Below are 25,834 nucleotides of genomic sequence, written 5' to 3'. Positions count from 1 at the left end.
TTCTGTAAGATACATTATAAAAAACAGTACTGTGGAAACTATCATGGCATGGTTAGACCCAGCACCTCTGACTATTATTGATGCGGCAATAACTACAGGTTTTGGTGCAACAGGAACATGGACCTTCTGTGCAAACGGTAAACAAATAAGTTTGTAAAGGTTAGCAGAAAAGTGCAGTGACCAATACTTAGTCTACATGACGCTACATTATTTATTATACAAGGAAAAAATAGCCAAAGAAACCGAAACATAAAATTTAGTTTTTGTCAGTAAAACTGAGAACATGTGATATGATTACCAATTATACAACTGTTTGTTCACAAGTTTAAAACCAGACGAGTAGCCAGTCATTCGGTACTTGCATGAAAATACGGATATTATTCTGTTTAAATTTTTTGTTATAAAATTCCGGAATCAGATTAAGGACTGTATGTCTGATTCCATGTCAGGGTTTGGTTTAACTTTTGGTTCTTTGTAGTTTTATATTGATCCGTTTATCAACATTTGCATAAGGTTTAGACTTTCAAATATTTTGACCTCTAACATCATTGCAGAGACATTAGATATTGTTGAAATGCGCATATGGTGCAATAAAATTGGTACCTTTAATATAATAACTACATATCCAAGGGTTCAAACCCAAATATAAGAACACTGTACGTAAAGCACTACATATTTTTGTTGTCCACACGTATTCACAGTTAAAAATATCACAGGTAGTCAATGGTAAAGGACGATAAACTCCATTTTAAAGTTGTTAGAAAACGTAATCAACAGGAAAGTACATGAAATGCATTTTGATGGTCCTCTTATCGAGATAAAAAGGAAAATTGCTGAGATCCTATTATTAAACTTGTTAATCCTGACACATGTTAGAGTCGCCAATAAAATCGTTATGACGAGTTACTTTAAACGTTATAACAAGTAAACTTATTCGTTATAACCAATTACTGCCATTAAACAAAACAGTCGTTTCAATTAGTAACCAAGGGGGGGGGGGCACAAGTACTAACTCGTTTCGGTTGACTCAAACACAAAATGTTATATTACATTCAATCAATTATTCCTAGAATATTTTCTATATGGTTGGTTATTAAGAGAGATCCGATTACGAAGAAACTGTATTTCAAATCTTAAAATTAAAAATTTACCCATAAGGAGAGTACATACAATATCTCACTTTAGAACATAAAATTACATCAATTTGGTCCTCAATTTAGTGAGAAAAAAACATAGCATCCATTTAAACATCTATTTTAAATTCTTAAATTTATATGTGTAGTATTGATTGTTCGTTCAAAGGAGTAGGTTCATCTAAAGAAAGATTGTGTACACTTTTTAAAAACACTTAAGTGTCAACTTCAGTCGATTCAATTAGTTTGTGTGAAATATTTGAACTGATTTAGTCATTTCAGACGCTCATATGCAAGCTTAAATATGAAAAATCTATCAATTATTTCAGATAGTCTTTGTCAAAAAATGAAAGTGGCCGCTACTTCGTTTATCCTCAACCTTTATATATGTTATGTATTATCATCAAATGCAACTTACATTTAAATATTAAAAATGAACACGAATGCGGCCACTTCCATTGAAGACAAAACCCCGTATAAAATTTTACTCAAATGCTTAAATTATTTAGCATGACTTAATGATGCTAGTAACCGATATATGTGCATTATATTTAAAAAAAACCAAAAAAACAAACAGTTCATATGTATAAACAGAAGTATTCTACTTTCCAATAAAATAGCTTAACGTTTACATTATAACAATTTTGTAACACTGATATATTTTTTGGCCAAAAAGGGTCTTACTGAACCTTCTCCTTTTAACGACATGTTTTTGTTTTTGCATTTTAGATTTTGAACACAAAACGATTCTACACACGCCTAACAAATATGCGTATCGACCATTTATCTTGTCAAATCGTGGATTGGTTATTTCTGATAAAGAATCGTTTTCCTTTCACGTGCAAGCATGTCATGACGTACATGTTGCCTTACTGCCTATAGACTATGGTATCATTACTGACGAAAGTACACTCTATGAAATTGTTATCGGAGGTAATAGAAACACAAGGTCAGTTATTCGCAAAAGAAAACAAGGACCAGTAATGGTTGAACGAGAACGAATAGGATATCTCAATTGCACAGAAGTAAGGCAGTTTAATATAGATTGGTCAAATGGAAATATTTCTGTAAGATACATTATGAAAAACAGTATTGTGGAAACTATCATGGCATGGTTGGACCCAGCACCTCTGACGATTATTGATGCGGCAATAACTACAGGTTTTGGTGCAACAGGAACATGGACCTTCTGTGCAAATGGTAAACAAATAAGTTTTTAAAGGTTTGCAGAAATGTGCAGTGACCAATACTTAGTCTACATGACGCTACATTATTTATTATACAAGGAAAAAATAGCCAAAGAAACCGAAACATAAAATTTAGTTTTTGTCAGTAAAACTGAGAACATGTGATATATTACCAATTATACAACTGTTTGTTCACAAGTTTAAAACCAGACGAGTAGCCAGTCAAGTACTTGCATGAAAATACTGATATTATTCTGTTTAAATTTGTTGTTATAAAATTCCGGAATCAAATTAAGGACTGTATGTCTGATTCCATGTCAGGGTTTGGTTTAACTTTTGGTTCTTTGTAGTTTTATATTGATCCGTTTATCAACATTTGCATTAGGTTTGGACTTTCAAATATTTTGACCTCTAACATCATTGCAGAGACATTAGATATTGTTAAAATGCGCATATGGTGCAATAAGTACCTATAATATAATAACTACATATCCAAGGGTTCAAGAACACTGTACGTAAAGCACTACATGTTTTTGTTGTCCACACGTATTCACAGTGAAAAATATCACAGGTAGTCAATGGTAGAGGACGATAAACTCCATTTTAAAGTTGTCAGAAAACGTAATCAACAGGAAAGTACATGAAATGCGTTTGGATGGTCCTCTTATCGAGATAAAAAGGAAAATTGCTGAGATCCTATTATTAAACTTGTTAATCCTGACACATGTTAGAGTCGCCAATAAAATCGTTATGACGAGTTACTTTAAACGTTATAAAAAGTAAGCTTATTCGTTATAACAAGTTTCTGCCATTCAACAAAACAGTCGTTTAAATTAGTAACCGAGTGGAGGGGACACAAGTACTGACTCGTTTCGTTCGACTCAAACACAAAATGTTCTTTTACATTCAATCAATTATTCCTAGAATACTTTCTATATGGTGGGTTATTAAGAGAGAACCGATTACGAAGAAACTGTATTTCAAATCTAAAAATTCAAAATGTACCGTAAGAAGAGTACATACAATATCTTACTTTAGAACATAAAATGACCCCAATTTGGTCCTTAATTTAGTGTCATCTTCGGGAGAGAGAAAAACATGAACATCCATTTAAAGTCATAGATAACGAGTGACCGGTGAAAAATAAGGTTTATTCAATTCTTAAACCAATGCATGTATGTATCATAAACTTAGTCTTCTGTGCACGATTTCATATTTTTTTAACGCAAAAATATCGTATAATCGTCATGTTTGTCCCTTTCTATCTGTTATGAAGTAAATTAAGGCAACAGTAGTATACCGCTGTTCAAAACTCATAAATCCATGGACAAAAAACAAAATCGGGATAACAAACTAAAACCGAGGGAAACGCATTAAATATAAGAGGAGAACAACGACATAACACTAAAATGTAACACATAAAGACAAAATCCCACGAGAATAACAAATATAACATATATATATAACATCAAAACCAAATACATGAATTTGGGATAGACAAGTACCGTGACACGTCTTATCGCAATGTGAATTTACACTCAAAAATAAGAGAAAACAAACGACACAACGTTATAATGTAATACACACAGAAACGAACTATAATATAACAATGACCATATTCCTGACTTGGTACAGGGCATTTTGAAAGGAAAAAATGGTGGGTTGAACCTGGTTTTGTGGCATGCCAAACCTCGCACTTTTATGGCCATGTGAAATATAACATCAAAATGACAACACAGGACTACAATATAAATAAATTGGAGAACACAATTGACAAAGAATCACACGAACAACAGCCAACAAAAGGCAACAAGTTCAAAATTTTAATACGCCAGAAGTGTATTTTGTCCACACAAGACCTATGTGTGACGCACAGATACAAAAGTTTGAAAGCCGAAACGAGTACAAAGTTGAACAGCATCGAGGATGGCAGCTCATTAATTGTCGCATTCTGAAGCAGAAGTTTTCCGATTGTCACCTTATATTAAACAATCAACAAAAAAGCAAGGATATTGAGCACGTATGACGTAACTCAAACAAAATCTATGATGCTGAAGCTATCAATTTTACTACATGTTTATATAATGTGTTCAATTTTACTTGCAGATTTTAAGAATAGTACTAACAAAGATGGATTAATAGATGGTAAGTCGTTATACGTATGGTAACAATTGTTTGTATATAAGTTATATGCATTTTTCTAAATTACTGCTGGCATCTGAAATACAGAGTAATTACATACTTAACGTTAGAAAAAAAATATATCATATGATATACAAACCTTTCTGAAGAATTAATTAATTTTACCGAATCATACGTTATTTTCTTTGCAAGATGTTGTGTTTTTGTTAACTTTTTGTCAAATGCATTTCAATAATACCCCTTTCTACAAGTTGTCTGAAACTGAACAGGCAATTTGTTAAATTTTGATTAAAAATTTCAATTATTTTACAAAATGACCAAGTATATTTAGTCATTTTATATAATGCCTGTCAAGGTTAGGCAGATCTGTATCTAGTGGGTTTTTTTTTCATTGGAGGTTTATAAGTATTCTGCCACGTCCAGACGTCATGGACATTAATTATACAAAAACAGTAAATATAAAAATTGAACATGTTACACATTTTACTACATGTTAACATATTTACGTATAATTTTACTTGCAGATTTTAACAAAAGTGCTGACAGAGACGGATCAAAAGATGGTAAGATAATAATACAACGAATAAACGGAACACTAGAAATTACACTTTATGATCATTGGAATTGGAAATTCTATAATCAATAATGAGATAAAGGTATCGTCGGGTAAATGTTTTAGTAGTGACATCTGAAAGTTTGCCGAGTAACTTTTTATATACATGTAGTAACCGGTTACTAGATTTGCTCTTTGATATGCCACTATACCGTATCCATTTCATTTTTCATCTAAATGTGTTTAATCATAAATTGCTGCAAACATTAATTATGCAGGTATGTTTGTTTATATCAATCTAGTAAAACACGTTAATGATATTAATATCCAAAATATTAAATTCTTATAGCCTTCCATTAGCTTCGTGAGACAAAATTTAATGAGTTGGTTGAACGTTTTGGAATAATCGTATTACAAATGATATCGGATATGTTCCTTACGTCGTTATTACAATCCCCTTCCCTTTCATGAACGTGACCTACCGAGTTAGACTGTTTATCGGACTTGGTATAACATAAGCAACACGACGGGTGCCACATGTGGAGCAGGATCTGCTTACCCTTCCGGAGCACCTGAGATCATCCCTAGTGTTTGATGGTTATTCTCTAGTTTTCTATGTTGTGTCATGTGTTCTATTGTTTGTTTGTCTTTTTCATCTTTAGCCCGGCGTTGTCAGTTTATTTTCTATTTATGAGTTTGGCTGTCCCTCTGGTATCTTTCGTCCCTCTTTTAATGACAAATAATCCGTGAAATTGTCTCAATATACACAAGATATAACATTGGATAACTTCCCTTTAACATTTCATAGTATTTATCATAAACACCGGGCGTTTTCTGGCTTCTGTGCTGTTTCAGAATGACATAAAGTTTGATAAAAAGAAGATTTTTAGGTGCAACATGTGAGTGTTTTCGCTTATTATTGTAGAAATTACATGTCAATACATTTAGCAATTCAAAATGTCGGCTTTCTTAGTTACATACAAGGAGTTAGAGAATTTTAAGCTAACTGTCATCCAATTAGAACCATTTATACAAAATAATTGCATTAAAGATAGAGATTAGAGATAACTGTATTGAATTTGAACAACATCTTTTTTATATATACCCAACAAAATGTACATAATTCTTTCTTTTGGAAAGCATTAAACTAGTAATCAGTTTTAGAATAGTATACCGTTTCAAAGAATGTAGAAAGCTTGCATATACTTATAAGGAGATGTGGTATGTTTGCTAATGAAACATCTGGTCACCAAAAGATCAAGCAGAGTAAATGTAAGCAAGCAAAGGCAACCAACGACCTTCACCAATGCCAAAACACCATACCTGATAGTCGGTTTAAAATGTCAAATATTCTTACAACGCATGAAATAATCATACCGTCCTTACAATTATATTTTGTTTGCACAATATAAAAATGCTGCACAAATAGTAATAAAGTACACGATCTTAAGCATTGACCAAAACGAATACAAAAGGAAAACTTTAGTCTTCCTTCAAATTTAAAAAGATGTTTTTCCTTTAAAATATCAAACTTGACATTAGTCGTAGAGTAACAAAAAAACAGCAATATAATTAAAGCCATCTCTGTGTGGAAGAAATCCGTTTGAGCCAAAAATGCGTCCTTTTGCGCCACAACTTTTTTCTCCAATGCTACGTTTGCGCCACCGGTTTTAAAATTACATGGTATCATTTGAGCCAAAAAAAAACAACATACGATTTCGCCAATCAGAAGACAAATGACTTCCCTGCTCCTTTTTTCGGACTTGGAACTGGCAGTTTACACGGCAAATGTTTTCTTTTCTGAAACATATCTTCTTCTTACTGCTGCTGCATGGGTACTTTAATGTAGATAGTAGCTTGTAACTTCACTTTATTGTCCATAAACACAAACATTGAAGGATGAAATGCATAAAACAGTTCATTATAATGCCCGTGGAATGCTTCTGCAAACGACTGTTTTGGGGTCCCTTCGTAAATTTTACGGACGCCATCACGAGTTGGTTGACCGTTATGGAATAACCATTTCACAAATGATATCGGATATGTTCCTCACGTCGTAACTACAATCCCCTTCCCTTTCATGAATTTGACCTACCGAATTAGACTATTTACCGGATTTGTAATCACATAAGCAACACGACGGGTGCCGCATGTGGAGCAGGATCTGCTTACCCTTCCGGAGCACCTGAGATCACCCCTAGTTTTTGGTGGGGTTCGTGTTGTTTATTCTTTAGTTTTCTATGTTGTGTCATGTGTACTATTGTTTTTCTGTTTGTCTTTTTCATTTTTAGCCATGGCGTTGTCAGTTTGTTTTAGATTTATGAGTTTGACTGTCCCTTTGGTATCTTTCGTCCCTCTTTTCTGTCCCTTTACTGGTACGTCTTGCGGTATATAGTTTCAGCCCATACGCATGGTGGAAACAAAGAACTATGTCATCAACCTATGTGACTAAAACATAATCAGCAAATGCTTCTATTTGCTTCTCTTTTGGCATATCTTTTATTAAATATTCAGCAAAGTAACATTTTTCTTCCCTCTCAATACATGGACTGTCAATGCATTTTCTGTCATTTCTCTACAGATGCTCATCTTCATGGTGAAATATCTCCGAACATATGATACTTTTATAACCAAAACTCAGAATAAATATATACTAATCATTAATGCTTATGATAGATATGTGTACAGGTAAATTGGCGCAAATGAGTTCCGAATTATGGCGTAATTGATACATTTGGAAAACAAAATTTAGCGCAAATGATACCCCTGAAAAACAGTAATTGGCGCAAAAGGACTGCTGCCCTCTGTGTATGGTAGGTATATATGTTTTGATAGTGGGTCTTCCAAACAAGAGCCTTCTAATAGCTTGAATCGCTCATCGTTAATTTCTTTGGATTGATCTGCATCAGTGATTACTTTGTTGTAATTGTAAAATACTCCATTTTGTAACGTGCTTTTATACGTTTCTATCTATCATAATTTCTGTAAAGAAATCGGTTTAAATCATCTTCCAATGGCGTTAACTCATTAAATGAATCCCTGGATGATTATGGTCATGTCGACTTATTTGTAGATCTTACTTGGCTAAACATTTATCCCTATGTTCTGTATTTAGCAAAGGCCACCACGTTTGTTGAATCACAGGGAAATAAAACAAAAAACACTCATACTATGTACTATATATAGCTAGATACCATTAAATTATAAACTTCACCCCAATTTATGTTGAAATTGGATGAGTAGTTTCAGAGAAGATTTTTTAAAAAGTTTATGCCAACGACGACGGCCTCAAAGTAATGGCGATAATTCACAATTAGATGTGACTGTCATACAGGTGAGAGGTTAAGCTTGCTATAAAAATAGGTTTAATCCGTCATTTCTTCATAAGAAAATGCCTGTATCAAGTCATGAATGTGACAGTTGTTATCAATTCGTTTGATGTGTATGAGCTTTAAATTTTGCAACTTGATTAGGGACTTTCTGTTTTGAATTTTCTTCCGAGTTCGATATTTTATGTTATTTTACTTTTCACATGGCTCGGGTGAGCTAAAAAGAGGAGGTTCATTATTACAGAGTACGTTAACATAGTAAAAGTCTTTAACAATATTATAATATATATTTGATATTCCAGAAATTATTATTGGTGTCATCGGAGGAGCTGCTTTGATTTGTTTTTTAGTCTCGTGTGCATACAGATTACGGTATGTTTTTGTTTTTGTTCAAACAAATAATTCATAATGTATAAGTGTTATCTTTTTTTTTTAAAGATTATTATGACAATTATGGTGGTATCATGAGAATCACTTTTTGATTGCACATCCAATTCAGTTTAGGAAATAAATGTTGGTTGAACTATGCTAAATGCCACAATATATACCACTGGTCATCTCCCAGCTTTAACCAGACATTTAACATGACACATTATTCATCTACGAATTATGGTACGTACAACGACAAAATTTCATATGGAATTTAGTCCTTCTCTTTACATTATTTCAACATATCATGAAACAAAGTCAAAGAAACATTTTGTAGGACTATATCTTGCTTTACATTTAGCATTCGTTATGATAAAAGAAGTTCTCCTAATAGTATAGAATGTATGGCTTTGTCATTGCTAGTTTGGCTCTTATATCTAAAAGAGGGACGAAAGATACCAGAGTGAGAGTCAAACTCATAAATCGAAAATAAACTGACAACGCCATGGCTTAAAATGAAAAGGACAAACAAACAATAGTACACATGACACAACATAGAAAACTAGAGAATAAACAACACGAACCACACCAAAAACTAGGGGTGATCTCAGGTGCTCCGGAAGGGTAAGCAGATTCTGTTCAATATGTGGCACACGTCGTGTTGCTTATGAGATAACAAATCCTGTAAATAGTCTAATTCGGTAGGTCACATTCATGAAAGGGAAGGGGATAGTAGGTACGACGTAAGGAACATATCCGATATTATTTGTGAAACGGTTATTCCGTAACGGTCAACCAAGTCGTGATGGCGTCCGTAAAATGTACGAAGTGATGATTTCAACTTCACCATTTGGAAATCTTGATTTAATAGCTTCCTTGTGAGCAACAACCCTCTATCAAGAAAATCATGATAGGAAATGCAAGCACGGAAATATGTTATCAATTGGGAGATATATACACCGTATGCAGGTGCTGCTGGAATTTTGCTACTTAGAAATGGAAAGTTCACAATTGGAAAGCTGAAATCATCTCTTTTGTCGTGAAGTTTTGCTTTCAATCAAAACCTCATTGTCAATTTCTAGATGTAAGTTAAGATATGAGGCCGACTTAACTGTATCTGTTGTATTCTAGTTTAATGGGATATATGCTTTCAACATAGTCACCAAATTTTGAATTATTTAGTGAAAGAACATCATTTATATAGCGGAAAGTAGAGTTAAATGATATTGCTAACTTCTTATCTTTCTTCCTAAGAAGTACCTGTATGAAGTCAGCCTCATAATATTAAAGAGACAAGTCGGCAATAAGAGGTGCATAATTCGTTCCCATTGGAATGCCAATAGTCTGTTGAAAAAAAACTATCTCTTGAAACAACTTGAGAATTGCAATTGAAATAAAAGCGCTCTCAAAAAAATACAGTAAATTTATGTTAAATCGAATTTTTAATGCATGAAAAGGTTTTTAAAAAGTCCTTTATCAAATTTTACATGTTTCATGAAAGATCTACATCGAGCTTTTGCTCTCAGATTTTTTACAATTTTAAGATGGCGGAAGACATTCTATAAATCAAGTGTAACGCTATTTTCGGTACATTTGTTGTTGTAGACTCTATCAACGTCTTATACTAATTGGATTCTTATTGCTTGCTTAACCTGTAGTGCCAATTATTTAATGCATATTTATGCGTGTTTAGCACGAAAACAAATCAATTCATTATGTGGGTTTTTGTATGTTGGGACAACCGTTATGAAAGGCGAGAAATTCAGACTGGCACTGAAAAATGAGTTATGTTGAATATGATATAACGTTTGTCTTGCAAAGTAGTTGCTCTGGTTCTTCAACATGCGGAGAGCGTGGTACTTCAGGATCAACCTAATTTTAACGTCCCCTTCTGACCGGACGTGACTGTCAACTTATGCATTCAGCTAAACTAAACGGTCGCCCTACCTTATAAAGGGTTTTACATGGGGAAGGAGAGTAATTCAGGGATTACCATATTTCTATACCCATGTGAACTCTTACAGAATCTGTTTCTAAGTAAATTTGATAAGAAATATTTGCATAATTCATACTCGCTTTCTCTTTCAGTTTATTATAAATATTAGTACAACTATTATTCCATTAATTACATGTATATTGTTATTAAATACGGGTATTTTTTTAGATTACATTTGGAAGCTAGTATGGAAAATGGAGAAAAGCAAACAAATTCTTTAAGGACTGTGTGGACCAAAAACACACAGAATGTTAATTCTAAAAACAGTAATACATCCAAAAGGACGTCAACTTACAAAGATTACGAAAATATTCATGATACACATGTCAAGGAAGGTTATGAAAACACTAATAAAATGCAATGTATAGAATCACTTCCTAAGTATTAAGATCTATACGAAACAAATGGCATTTAATATGTAAAGAGTATTGTATAATAAATGAAAAAAAAACAAATGTTTTCCAATTTTTCACCCTAAAAGCCTCGCAGTCAATACCAAAGGCAGTGAATGTTCTCTTACACCGTTTACCAGAGGAAATAATGAATTATCATAGATATAATTAAATGGAGTTTTGTTGCAAACGAAAATGAGACAGCATCCTTAACGCCGGCGTCACACATTTGCGTATAGACCGGTGTGCACAAGACGTACAGAGAAAATTGACAAAGTCGGAATACTTTAGTTGCACGCCAGAGGAACGCTTTAGCAATCGTAAAATGCGCATTGCATAAGTTTGAAGTACGTCGAAATGCAAAGGTATACGTTTGGTGACCGCCTTAAGGCCAGGAAATTTTTATGCAGCATAAAATTTTTCATCCAGTACAAGCGTTTGTCTAGCGTATACCTTTACGCTACACACACTTAATGTATACGTACACGCGCGTTGAAAATGGTACAGATAAGTTTTAGACATGTTAAGGACACGTTGTATACGCTTCAAGATCGTTCGATTTTAACTAGAACGTATGCCGGATGTGTTTGTAACAAACATCCCATGCTAAAACGTCCCCAACACGCCAAAAGCACGGACTATGATCCCAGGTACGACCGGGACGCGTCTCAAATACGTTAAAGAGACTTTTTTCTTTCGTTGCGTGCATTCCATCTACGCTAGACAAACTCCAGGCATACGCCAACATACGTTACTTTAACGCCCGATAACCGCTAAAGTACGCTTCTCGTACGGCCAACACACACTTAAAGCTCGTTGTGCACACGTACAGATATGATTGACAAGTTGGATGCATCCAAAATTACTAGCATATTGACAGCGTACATATTTTTTTGCCACGACCGGCGTACGTCGGAGCTATACGCTGATGTGTGACGCCGGTATAACACAAAACAATAAAAGAAAATCAGAAGTTGTCTTTTGATGGAGTTTCAATTGTTATTTTTGAGAAAGTTTTTCTATGTTGCGATGTTACACCAGAGCACCCACAAGGCATTTTAATTTATAGAACAATCAGTAATAATGCAAATAAAAAGACCAAGAAGAACCAACAGGAAATCGAAAGTTAGATAGAAACAGCATACACAATGAACGAAAATTTAAAAAAAAAGGAGAAAAGATAAACAACATAAAAACATTAAATACATGGAAAAAACATTAAAATAAAATGTGACACTGATAGAACTGAAAGAAAACTGTTACATTATATTTATATTGTTTCGTGTCGGAAGTTTTATCCGCTGAGTCTATATTTTTTCAAAACTTGTAATATATTTTTGAGTCATGAAACCTTGGTTTACTTAAAGTCTGTTCGTTTTCTGTTGGTCTTAATTTAAAATAAAGTGGTGGTACCCTTACTTCCTAATTTAAATTAGTTCGTTTTCAAGGTATTACCCCGCTTTTATATTATCACCACTACAAATAGGAATTATAAATTTATAAATGATTTTTCTTGTTCGATTTTCTGTTCTAAATGTAGTCATTGTATCTCTGGCTAAGGTTAGAATGCCATTTATCGTCCATCTGACATCAGTGTTGAATGTTTTGGTATATGGCTTTCACTCTTTCTACTGAAATTGACATATGTACAACGTGTTAGGCATACATGAATGTCACACCCTCAAAGCATCTTATTCCATTTTATTTAAATACACTCATCATATATAAAAGGATTGTGATATCGATTTGGGCTAGACGCGCGTTTCGTCCACAAAGGACCCAGCAGTGACGCTTGAATTAAAAAAAGGTTAAAAAGGCCAAATAGAGTACGAAGTTTAAGAGCATTGAGTACCAAAAATTCGAAAAAGTTTGGCCAAATACAGCTCCGGTAATCTATTCTTGAAGTAGTTTGCATTCGATTATCTTACCCTCTAAAGTTGTCATTGTGTAGATACCCTCACAGTTTTACAACAGATAGTCTAAAAAACTTTGGTATATGTAGCATAAAATTATTCATCTGGAAATAATGCCCTGACCTTGGTATACAGAATGCTATGTTAACTTTTAGCATATTGAATTTTAAAATTAATGAATATTACAAATCTACCAAATAACGTCCTGTCAAATATAAGTATTTTTGTGTAATAGTTTCTAACAATATTTGAGTCAGGCTTTAAAAATGACATTTCTATACAGACTATAAAAACTACCAAAAAGCCTCAATTTGATATATTGTCATTTGTATTTCATATCCTAGCTATATAATATATTTGGCTACAAAATAAAGCGAATATAAGAGCAAATTACGCGTATATGTTGGTAATATACGCGTATATTATCGTGCAAATGACATAAACGGCCATTCATACTGTTGCATTGTTGGTGGAGAGTAAGTACTCTCAAAGTATAAGTGGTTAAGTTGTAGTTCAAACAGTTAGAACAATTTTTATTCAAAATCAATTGTAATTTTCAAAAGACGTAATTACTAAGTCAACATTCATATAAACAGCTTTTTGATACATCGCACTACGTATATATAAACATGTTTGATCTAATGTAAACCATGCAAATATTAACAACGAATCATAACAGTTTTTAAAAAATTTCTTCGTGAAATTATAATTCAGATATGCATTATATTTTGTGAAAGAAGGCGAAAGATGCCCATATTCAAACTCACAAGTAAATAAAAGACTGACAACGATTTAGCTAAAACAAAATTAAAAAAAATACCAGCAGACATAAAGACTGAGCAACACAAACCCAACCATCACAGGTGTTTAATATTATAAAGAACAAGTCAAATGTATCTTGATATTGTTTACTTAAAAAACGATAACAAGGAAAAGGGAAATGTAAGATGTGGTCATATCCTATCCTGTACATATATTGTTAGCCTCGTCTAGTAATGTCAATGTGATAAATGTGTTGATTCTCGATAGACAAAAAGAGGATACCCATGGACTGTTTTTGGTGTCAGATTTGGATCAGTTTTATACTTACAAAATCTGTATATATGGAAACAAACCGTAAGTTTATAATCAGATTATTTGTTTTTTTTCATTTCCCTTTTTCCCAAACTCTTTGTCAGTCTGCTTATCTGTCTATAAAAAGATTAATCAACGCAAAAATTCCTTCAACTGACACATGAATTGGACGAATAATGACGAAAGTACTTTAACTTATCTGGCATTTTAAGGTAATTGTTACTTTGTAATAAGCATATACCAATCACTAGTCAACAAATGATTTCAACCTTGATCGTATCCTGCTCAATCTAGCATCGAATACACAAAACCACAAAAATGAACGAACATCCCCATTCAAGGGCAATATATCCTATTTGGAGCCGACTGATGAGTTATGTCATTTTTATACTTTTATTAATCGTTTAACAATTACATTCCAATGCTATCATTTATAGTTTTCAAGATAATAGCAAACAATTGCAAAACTGTAAAAATGTATTGATATGCAAAGGTAATTCCTTGTATAAGTGTTCGACTCAAATTTACGTTTATTAAAGATTTTTTTGAAAATCTTTTCCTGTGAATAATTGTTATCACACGCTTTCTTTTTATCATATTTTTCAAGATATTAGACAAATTGCAAAAATTGGCAAAACAATTATTTAAAAACTAGGATTCCTTTAAGAAGGATTAAAATTATAATGTTAAAATGAATAGTAGCTAGATATAGAAATTCTTATGACGGAATAAAGGGTATAGGTTATTTCTGAATTAGTTAGAATTTCTGTTTGGCGGAACAAATATGCGTGCCTTTTTAACTTTTTTGGATTCGAGCGTCACTAATGAGTCTTTTGTAGACGAAACGCGCGTCAGGCGTATATACAAAATTTAGTCCTGATATCTATGATGAGTTTATTTGATATCTTAGACTGGAGACAAGAGACAAATTAACAGCTGCGCCATGATCGCATGATACGCCCGTCGTCTTGTGTGTGAAGTTTTATGCAATAGTCATAAATAGTTTCTGAGTTACGGTGCGACATGTGAAAACCCCCCTGTTTTATAAAAAAAAACCTCAATAATTAAAAGTAAACTAAAATTTTGAATCATCACAAAAAAGTGTACAGATCTTTAGATAAATATTATAACTATGAAGTGTGTTAAGTTTTAAGCAATAATCATTTATGATTTTTGAGATACGGCGTGACATGTGACCCCTCCCCCCTTTTTTTTTTTTTACAAAAACCCAATTACTCTTAAAAAAAATATTGAATCATCACCAAAAATATACAAATCTTTAGATTAAGGGCATACGTTACAGTTACAGAGGAATTATTGACGTTGATAACGTAAAATGTTATTTCGCGACGTCGTCAAACTGTGATGACATATCGGGAAAAGATGTATTTTTCGACTGTTTCTTATCATTCAAACTGATTTATCTTTTAAACGAGTTCATGGATCCCTCTTTTTTTAAATTACTTTTGGTTTGATTATGTATGAAGATGATTTGTATAAAATTTTAATGATGCATTATTTTTAAAATTTGATAAATATAAACCAAAAAATGACGGGTTTTTTTCTACATTCCTGAACATTTGATAAATTTTAGTTATTTATCAACAAAATATTTCATAAATTTATAGGATATTTTAAAAAAAAAAAAAAAGAGAACTTATAAATAATTTAACAAAAAACAGCCGGTGTTTATCTTCGACCAAAGCCCATACCACATGGTCAGATAAAAAAGTCCGCGAAATGACAAATGTAAAAAGATCAAACGAGAAAACTAACGGCCTCATCTTTGTCAAAATTAACAAAAAAAAAACAAATATGTATCACATCAACAAACGACATCCACTGAATTACAGGTTCATGACTTGGGACAGGCGTATACACACAGAATGTAGTGGGGTTAAACACATGTCAGCGGGATCCCAACCCTCATCCTAACCTGGGAAAGTTGTGTTACAATACAACATAAGAACGAACTAAAAAAAATCAGTTGAAAAAGGCTTAACTCATCAAATGGGTACAAATAGAATTCATCTAACAAAAAACACACAGTGAACGTGTTAATATCGATCTTGTGACAATTGTAGTGACAGAAATTCTGTGTGAACAACAAGTAGTGAATTTAACATGTGATGAAGGCACTAGAATAAATATCAGTGAGGTACATTTTGGAAAAAAAGAAGATGACTTATCTCTTGATACTACCCTGAGCAGATATACAAATAACATGAGGGAGATTGTACGATTGTTATGCAATTCTCACAATACCTGTCACATTGATAACAGTCTAAACAATTTTACTGGTTTTCTGTCACCTGTACCAAGAAAAGTTGGTTTCACATACAGATGTGGTGAGTGATACTTTCAAACATTTTTCATATACTAATGTAAAAGAGGGGCGAAAGATATCAGAGGGAGAGCCAAACTCATAGTTAGAAAATAAACTTACAACGCCATGGCTGAAAAAGAAACCGACATACAGATGCTACACGAAGGCAAGATGCAGGGTTTTACGTTACTTCAATATTAGTCAACCATTATGTTCTCTTCAACAATAAGAAAAAATATTTGTATACTCTTATACTGATCAAATTAAAAATTGCATTTTTTTAAAGAGAGAATCACACAATTTTTGGATTGGGGTTTAATATTAGAATTTTTTTAACAAAGAAAGTTATTTTATATTATCGTTATGAACAATTTTTCACAACACTCAGATTGATTCATGTAATGCTTACTTTAATCATTTAATTCGTAATGCAAATGAAAATGCCCTACCCAATAGTCATGTGCACTAAATAAAACAATCAAAGTAACGCTTCTGTCTTCGCCGATATTTAAAATATTGAACACGGTTTCATGGAAGTTTTTATTTGAATCATTATATGCTCATTTCAGAATTTGAATATTATGGTTGTTTCGCAGACAAGAGTAATTTTGATCTACACGATCATGGATATTTACAACGAACAAATATGTCTGCGAAAATTTGCTTTAAAGAATGCAGTAAAGGAAACGTTACTCGTCAGTATTTTGCTACAGAGGTAACTTTGTCAATGTTTATGTTTATTCGTAACTTATAATTCTGAAACTTTAGCTTGTGTTTCCATATAAATCGCCTACTGTTCAGCTTCATATGAAGATATGTTGTCAGAATGAGTACTCGCAGAGCGTATATCTGAAATAATATCCATCAGGTAACCTCATGATCAAGTTGGAAAAGGCAAATACACAATATTTGTGATCATCGAAATCTAAAAGGTCTTAAATAGCAATTGAAACCAAATTCGCCAAAAGGTGTTGCAACCTTAGTTTAGTTTAAGACGATTATTTCAAAAAGAATTACAAAATTATTCATTACTTCAATTTTCCTATGACTCGTAATCAATATCGAAACATGTGTAAAAAGTTAGGATAGCTTACCGAATATGACTGTTTTGCTAAGTGAGAATTCACAATGCTATAAGACGTGTCACGGTATTTGTGAACAGCTGTATTCTTCTGTTGCCTTTATCTATCCAACATTGTATTTGGTGATAATGTTGTATTTGTAATTCTGATCGGATATTGTTAAATGTGTATCGTTTGTAGTTGTAATTCTTTTTTTTTATTCTTACGTAAAAGTTTAGATAGTTAACCATCCAGATCATTTGTAAGATTTTAATTCAAAGCAACTAAACGTTAACGATTTATTTGTTTTACAGTTTGATTCAGAAGAAATTCCGTCATAGCTAGATAATACAATTAATTATCTAATCACTGACACAATTCAATATTTAATCTTGTAATTGTTATAAAATACAACAAATACGATAATTTCAAACCTAATCTTGTAGATCAAATTTTTAATATTAGAAATTTATCTGTGACGTTACTTTTGTTGCGTCGATCTAGTCGTGTAATACCCAATACGTGGTTCAGTTGTGCTGTTTGTATGTGCTGCCCTATGTTGTTTTACGTGTTCGTTTTCATTCTATTGTTAGTCAGCACTTTGGTGTTGACATGAATATCAATTATATGGTCTTTTTTTTTTATAAATTTCCTGTTTGCAGAAGACTGAATAGATCTAAATACTAAGGATTTTCTTATCCCAGGTATAGATAACATTAGCCGTATTTGGCACAACTTTTTGATATATTAGGTCATCAATGCTCTTTAACTTTTTGATCTGAGCGTCACTGATGAGTGGAGTATTAAATTATAGGCCTGGTACCTTTGTTAACTATTAGCATGTCGAAATCTATTATTGTATTGTTTATTTGTATATTTCCCTGTCCTGAATGTTCTTGCATTTATTTGAACTGCAGTTCTGTCATGTAATGTTGTCCTTTTAGTGTTATATTTAACATGTCCATAAAAGTGCGAGGTTTGTCAAGCCACAAAACCACGTTCAACCCACTATTTGTCTTTAAAAGTCCTGTACCAAGTCAGGAAAACGGTAGTTGATATCATGTACTTCGTTTCTGTGCGTGTTACACTGTCATTTGTTTTTGTTGCACTTTAGTGTTTCTGTTGTTTCTTTGTTTTCCTCTTATAGTTGATGTGTTTCAACTGGTTTTAGTTTGTAATCCAGATTTGTGATTTATGACTTTAGAGCAGCGGTATACTACTGTTGCCTCTATTCACCCTTTATAATAGAATTAAATATTTTATGGCAGTGATGATATATAAATGTATAAATAATCTGAATATTTATCTGAACTATTTTCAAGCTGTTCAACTGTAAACAAATATGCATTAAGATCATCTACCCAAAATAATATTTTGTTCAACGATATGGAACTAATTATGATAAAAGAACTTTTAAGAAATCTGGAACCTTATTGTGGAATTATTTGCCTTTAAATTTGAAAGAAAGTAAAAGGGTAAATAATATTTTAAGCAAACTGTCAATCACATCTCTTAAAGACACAAGAAGAGACGTTTGTAGTTAAAAATGCTATAACTTTACTGAAGTTATACTTTTATGTCAGTGATATTGGTCTATCTGTACTTTATACTAATTAGGTAATTTTGTACACATGTGTTGCAATAGGCTTTGTTTATCTTTGTGTATGTATGTAAATAAATCATATAGATATAGAAGGCCATGGGTTGGATTAACTGTATTGTTTTCTGTTTTATTATTATTGTTGTTATTATTATTACATTCTGTGCATATCTGTTGTAGGATGGCTCTCATTGTGTTTGCGGTGGTATCATAGGTCTGAGTACGCTAAAACAAAGGAAACAGAAAGAAAACAAATGTGAAACTCCATGCATGTCAAATGAAAATGAAATGTGTGGATCCAAAAACAGAGCATCAGTTTACGTGGTTAAAACAGGTATTTTTTCTATAAGTTTGTTATTTCGCCTTTTTTGCCATGATTGAATAAATTATCATATATTTTAATTGGAAATATATCATTGGATTTTCAGTATATTTCTTGTATTTGTTAATAAACTGTCATACAAATGAGCGGTTTAACTAGCTTTTTATCAAGGAAATGTCTTTACCAAGTCAGGAGTATGACAGTAGTTTTTCATTCTTTTAATTTGTTTAAGCTATAGCATTTGCCTTTTGTTAAGGTTCTTTCCGTATTGAATTTTCCTACAAGTTCGTTTTTTTGTTGGTTATAGATATACAAAACTTAAACAAACACATCTTGACGGATAATTAATTACACTGAACGTTTTAAGAAAAAAGGGAAAGTAAAATTTTGTGTTTGACAAAATGAAATAATACATGAAAGCTTCCAAAGTGCATTTCTGATATGTTATTTTTATGAAAAACGCTCTTTGTGAAATTGACATTCTTTTCAGATCTATAATTTTATTTGAATAAATGAAATACTATAATTTGATGTAAAATGTATATCATACATGTAACATTGTACGTTGCAACATTACAAACGGCTTTTTACTCAACCCTTTCTTTCTAGATAAACAACAAATAGATTCAACTTATATAACGCAGATGAATTTGCATAGTTGTCACTACGGTTCAGAAATGAAAGACATCAACATAAAATCACTAGAGAAGTCCGAATATTGTAATGATCTTACTGATGCTGCTTTTTCATATACTCGAGATATAACTGACGATTCTCGTTACTTGAAAAAGTATATGACGATTTCCTATTCTTGTTTAGGTAAGTTACAGGTTTTCGTGATTGAACTGAATAAGACCACCCCTTCTCTCCCAACCCCACCCCTACCCCCTTCCCCACCCCTAAATGGATCAAGTGTATCTAAAACTATATCTTCAGGATAAGTTCATTTATATTTCCCTTGTCTCAATGACACAATACACTTACATACTTAAAAAAGATGGGTAACGAGCATGCATTATAATTTAAAAACAAGCGATAAAGAACGAAGTAACTTAAGATTCAATGTCTGTTCTATGTACAAAATGAATTTTTCGATAAATGAGTCAATATAATAAAGTTTACTTGATAACTGTGTAATTGCAATTTCTTTTCTTTTCTTTCCCCATTTGTTTCTCATGTTCTACAAATAATTTACTTTGTCATAACTTTCCTGGCTTTTGATACAAATGTTTTTGCTAAGAACGACAATCCTTTTTTCATACAAATTTTGTAAAACATTTGTAAACATATCTTACTAGTAAAACTAACCATTGATTCAACACATATTCCCTTACTTGCTATTTTGTAGAAGAATCTAATCGCCAAAAAGGATCAGTACACTCAATAAACGGAATTACGAGTTCATATAACAGCAATACAATAAAAAGTGTTTCTGTGGGACCATTTTACTCAGTAAACGCAAGTACGTGTTCATATAAAGAATAAATTGTTGTAGTAGTTTTTATTGTTTTGAAGACGTTTGCATATATTTAGTTCCATGAAATGAATTGTACAATTAATTTTAAAGTAACTTTCATGATTAAAGACACTTTCTGACATTTCATTAGTGTATTTACTATACCATTTTTAAAAAAGTCAATTTTTTCCAGTACAATAGTAAATGAAATCCAAGATCCAAGATAAATATTTCACATCTCGGCAAAAAAAGGCTTCGCTCAAAAAGTAATACATAGATATAATAATTGATAAAGAATTATATTAAAATTCTATCAGTTATATAAGAATTATGGCATACTTAAAAATTTATATAGTTAATGTCTTCGATATAAACATAACAATAACGTGTGGAGTATGTAAATCATATATCTAACAGTTTTAGGAAGAAAGGATATTTTTTTCAGGAATTATTGGTGGAGTGATTGGAGCTGTTATCCTCATTGTATTTCTGACCTTGTGTTTGTTTAAAAAGTAAGCTGATTGTTGTACAATCAGTAATTAGTCACTACTTTATTATACATAAATTAACATATATTTACAATAAGAAGGTAAACTTAGGTTTGAAAATTCGGAGTGCTGTGACAAATTTCTTGTCTCGCCTCGACAAAGTCGAAAAGAGCAGACTCATGTGTGCTGTGTCTTTTATCAGCGTCAAAAATGTATTATTGTGTGGTAAGGTCAGTTTATGTGTGACCACTTGAATTAGTTCAAAGATATTTTGTATGCAGATGTATAAGCATTGTTGCATCCTATTTCCATTGAAATAAAGACCGCCAATCAGTCATGGTCTATTAACTTAAAATTATTAGCATAATGTACATGGTGACGTGCGTGATTACATCAGTCTTATTTCCATGCAGATTTTGTTTTATCAACCCCTTAGTCAAGGTCTATTAACTTTGAATACTAGTGGTAAATAACATTTGAAAACGAACTGGCAATGCCATTACAAAATAAGACGACTTTAAGACAAAAAAACACTCGACAAAGAACATAAAAAACGAAAGACTGAACATCACGTCATCCTCTGCTGTAAAACAGATATTCGATAACAGTCGACCAAATTGTAATGGCGTACAATTCCATTCCTTCTATTTCTGATTAATACATAGATTTCTCGGAAACAATACAGGCATGCCACAAAAATCTTCTAGAACACGTGGGCGTAGGTGTTGATGTAGAGGCAGAGGGAGTTCTGAGAGTAACGAATCCTGATCAAGCAGAGATTTCGGACCGACCAATCCAACCAAAATAACAACCTTTTGCTGGTCCATAAAGCTCAAATGACGATATTTTAGTGAACGATCGCAGAGATAAAACAGATGTGTCAATAGATATAGGTAGATCGATGTGGTATGAGTGCCAATGAGACAACTCTCTATTCAAGTGATAATTTATAAAAGTAAACCATAATAGGCCAAGATACGGCCTTCATCATAGAGCTTGCCTCACACCGAACAGCAAGCTATAAAGGGCCCCAAAGATTACTAGTGTAAAACCAACGGTCTAATCTATATACTAGTAAACGAGAAGCATGGTTGGGCCGTTAGAGAAAATGGACGAACTACATACAGACAAACAAAATTGGAGATATATAATATATTTTATGTGAAAATGACAATGAGAATGATGGTCGTAGTATGAACGTAGTCAGGTCGTCAGAAGAGCGTGATGAGGACGTTAAGAACGTACTAGAATTGTACTATGGTATTGAACAGCGTGGTGTAAACGTGGTATAGTCGTAGTGGAAGCGTAGTTGGGTCGCGGTGAGACGGTTATGGTCGTAGTGAGGTCGTAATAACGTCGCTGTGAGATCGTAGTGCAGTCTCTCGGAATAGAATCACGCTTTCGCTACGCTCTCGCTACGATGGTACAGCGACCTTTCCGATCTTACTACGACCTTAGTGCGCTCTCACTACGCTTCTACCACGACCTTATTTCGCCAAGACCGTACCACGATTGTTTTGAACATGTTCAAAGTTGACCACGCTCATCACGATCTTGAAGACCTCACCACGACCGTTATACGACCTTACTGCGATCTATACGATCGTACTACGATCATCAAAATTTGCATTTATTTCACAGATCGTAGTGCGACCGTGGACTAGTGGGACTGCGGTATTAGATTGCGTTATGGAATAATTGTGTAAATGTTACAAAATCAAATGTTTGAATGATGCTGGAATAGGAAATAGACATAGATTGTACATTGTGTGAACGATCTTTGGAATATTTCAGAATCCACATCTGATTTCTACCGTCTCTTTGAGTAGTTGTATTACAAAAAGTCTGAATCCCGGATTCGATTATGGACAAAACTGACGTTTATAATTTAGAAAAAGGTTTCGTAAAGCATTAGCAAGACCTAGCATTTTTGTTGTTCGTTATATGTGTAATTTATGTATCCAATATAGTAGTTGGAGGAATATAGAACAGCCATATGATAAGTCCGTGATATTTTGCACACTGTTTTTATAAGCATTCGTATTTCCCATTTCAATGAAGTTTATAGAAGAATATTCTTAAATCATTCACTTTTAAGTTCGAAATTCATTTTTTTTTCATGAATCGATTGCATATGCGCTTATCGGTTAATTGTCATAATAATGTATTAACACGTTTAGCATTAGGTGTTTGGAATTGCAACATGTTATTTTGTATGAATTGGGTTTTCGTTATTATACTTAATATATAGATGTGTAAAATTCGCTATGTTCGACGAGTAACTGAGTTATAATAGCTCTAAATCTGATGCATATTTCTTCTTAGAATTTCAAAAATAGATGACGATAACATTTTTTTAATTTCTTGCTTCCGAAAAACTTTGTTGTTTTTGCGATTTAATTTTAGAAGGGGGAATGCTTAGATTCAATCATCTGTAAATGCGTGGAGAGTTTATGAGCCATATAACACTCGAGAAAGATCATTCAACTGCAATGTCAAAATATATAAGAAATTGTTATTATGCATTCAAAGGATATACTGTTGAAATTGAATTAATAAACTAAAATTTATTTTAAAGGTAACTAATTATTAAAAGGATTATTGGTCTTGGTTCAAACTAAACAAGACGCAGTTATACTATTTCTCAGCTTTAATTGGCAAAAAAACATATATTACATCATTTCATTAGTAAATGTTTAACATTCCATTGTCATGCATGCTTTCATTACATAAATTTCATTTATGCGGAAATGTGACTAGATGGCCATGGATATCGCAAAAAATATGTTATAAATAAAAAAATATCTACAGATACATATACGTGTACCAGATTTTCACATAATCACAATAATTAATTGTGACACATTTATGCCAATTCTGTACAAATTGCAATAATACACACACGTAATAATTTCTCAATATACAATATTGAATATTTAATCCCATGTATTTACTTCATCTCTTTGTGTCCTGTAGTAAAAACAGAAAGAAGAACGGGAGACCGTATACAACTGCTAGAAACGGTTCGGAGATACCAGATAAAGCTTTACTGGTCATGTTATCATCTAATAATCCATCATCACCCGGATACGAGAGTCTTCAGTTAAATCAAACTGAGTTCTTCGAATATGCACACACCATGGTTACAGAAGAACAAGATTTAACCGACGATGAGATAATAAATGATCATTGTTTAAAGCAGTCAGCGAATGCTAATAATGGAGTTAACCATTACGAGTCCGTAGAAGCAGCAAATTATTCTCAATATGATAAGAACAGTCCTAGTAATCAGTTTAGTATTACATTTGAATCTGTTTCCAACAAAAGTCGATTTAACAGTAGCAATAAAATCGAGGGATTAGTGCCTGGTGCAAATATCATCTGTGAGGCCACAATTGATAATCCATATGACACAATTGATCCAGACGAAACTGGATTCAGAAGAAGTAAATATAATGCTAGTACCAGTAAATTAGATAAAACTATCAATTGCGAATATCTAACTCAAATGAAATGTACAGGTAATGCATATGCAATTCTTGATCCTAAAGAAACTGGATTTTATAGAAGTAATTATTATAAAAGAGACAGTCAATTTAAGAAAAATGTCCATGGAGAAGCTCTCACTCAAAGGGAAAGTACATGTAATGCATATGGTGTACTTGATCCAAAAGAAACTGGATTTTATAGAAGTAATTCTTACAACAGTAACAGTAAATTAGATCAAATTTGCCATGGTGAAGATTTAAATCAAAGAGAAAGTACAGGTGATGCATATGCCGTGCTTGATCCAAAAGAAACTGGATTTTATAGAAGTAATTCTTACAACAGTAAGAGTAAATTAGAAAAAAAGTCACAAGGTGAAGATCTAACTCATCGGGGTGGTATCGCTAATTCATATGCTGAACTTGATCCAAAAGAAACTTGATTTTACAAAAGTTATTCTTTAAGCAATAAACTGGAGAAAGATTTTCCCGGTGATGATCTCAACCACAAGTATCACAGTACATTTGATACATATGCCATACTAAATCCAGAAGAAACTGGGTACCATGGAAACGAAGAAAAGATATGCAAACGCGCATGCAGTAAAACAACAAAAATATATCCCCCAAATTTATCTTTTGACAACAACAAAATATAGGATTAAAATTAGAATATCTTTTGTATTCTTGTCTTTCATTTTTGCTAATAAGCTCTGTTTCTATATGACTTTTTGTGTTTCTATGTTACATTTGACGTGGCTTTTTTTTTTTATAAATCCCGTCATTTTGTTATTATTCCATGATTATTTTTCAATTCTTATCATCAATTTTTTGCTAATATGCTTTGTCTATAAGCCTTTTTGTGTTTCTTTGTTACATATGACGTGGCCCTGTATCTATACATCCCGTTATAGTGACATGGTAAATTGTTTACATATTTGTTTGTTTTTATAATGATTAAGATAATAACACCATGTTGACTGCTATTAATCTATTTGTTGACATTTC

At 32.6% G+C, this 25,834-nt stretch overlaps 1 protein-coding gene and 1 long non-coding RNA gene across 2 annotated transcripts; both read left to right on the top strand.

Annotated features, from left to right (window-relative positions):
• The first annotated feature begins 4,976 nt into the window (after positions 1 to 4,976).
• LOC139490306 (uncharacterized) lies at positions 4,977 to 11,151 on the top strand. The gene is made up of 3 exons (XR_011656274.1): positions 4,977 to 5,025; positions 8,647 to 8,716; positions 10,878 to 11,151. It is a non-coding gene; the product is annotated as an uncharacterized lncRNA (long non-coding RNA).
• A 2,814-nt stretch (positions 11,152 to 13,965) lies between these two features.
• On the top strand, positions 13,966 to 25,503 carry LOC139488266 (uncharacterized). Its single transcript, XM_071273770.1, has 8 exons — positions 13,966 to 14,130; positions 16,173 to 16,436; positions 16,984 to 17,129; positions 19,256 to 19,409; positions 20,007 to 20,216; positions 20,746 to 20,859; positions 21,299 to 21,365; positions 24,318 to 25,503. Exons 1-8 carry the CDS (start codon positions 14,061 to 14,063, stop codon positions 25,267 to 25,269), a joined length of 1,977 nt encoding a protein of 658 aa, XP_071129871.1. The 5' UTR covers positions 13,966 to 14,060; the 3' UTR covers positions 25,270 to 25,503.
• Positions 25,504 to 25,834: the final 331 nt, after the last annotated feature.

Source organism: Mytilus edulis, chromosome 9 (assembly GCF_963676685.1).
Source record: "Mytilus edulis chromosome 9, xbMytEdul2.2, whole genome shotgun sequence".
Taxonomy (NCBI): Eukaryota; Metazoa; Mollusca; class Bivalvia; order Mytilida; family Mytilidae; genus Mytilus; species Mytilus edulis.
The sequence above is the reverse complement of the archived record's forward strand: the minus strand, read 5'-3'. Positions and strand labels throughout refer to the sequence as shown.

Excerpts from the sequence above, each read along its gene's own strand:
- LOC139488266 (XM_071273770.1), top strand. The coding sequence starts at position 14,061 with ATGGACTGTTTTTGGTGTCAGATTTGGATCAGTTTTATACTTACAAAA. Across the intron at positions 19,410-20,006 it reads AGTTTACGTGGTTAAAACAG|ATAAACAACAAATAGATTCA; the intron begins GTATTTTTTCTA and ends CTTTCTTTCTAG. Across the intron at positions 20,860-21,298 it reads ATTTTACTCAGTAAACGCAA|GAATTATTGGTGGAGTGATT; the intron begins GTACGTGTTCAT and ends TATTTTTTTCAG.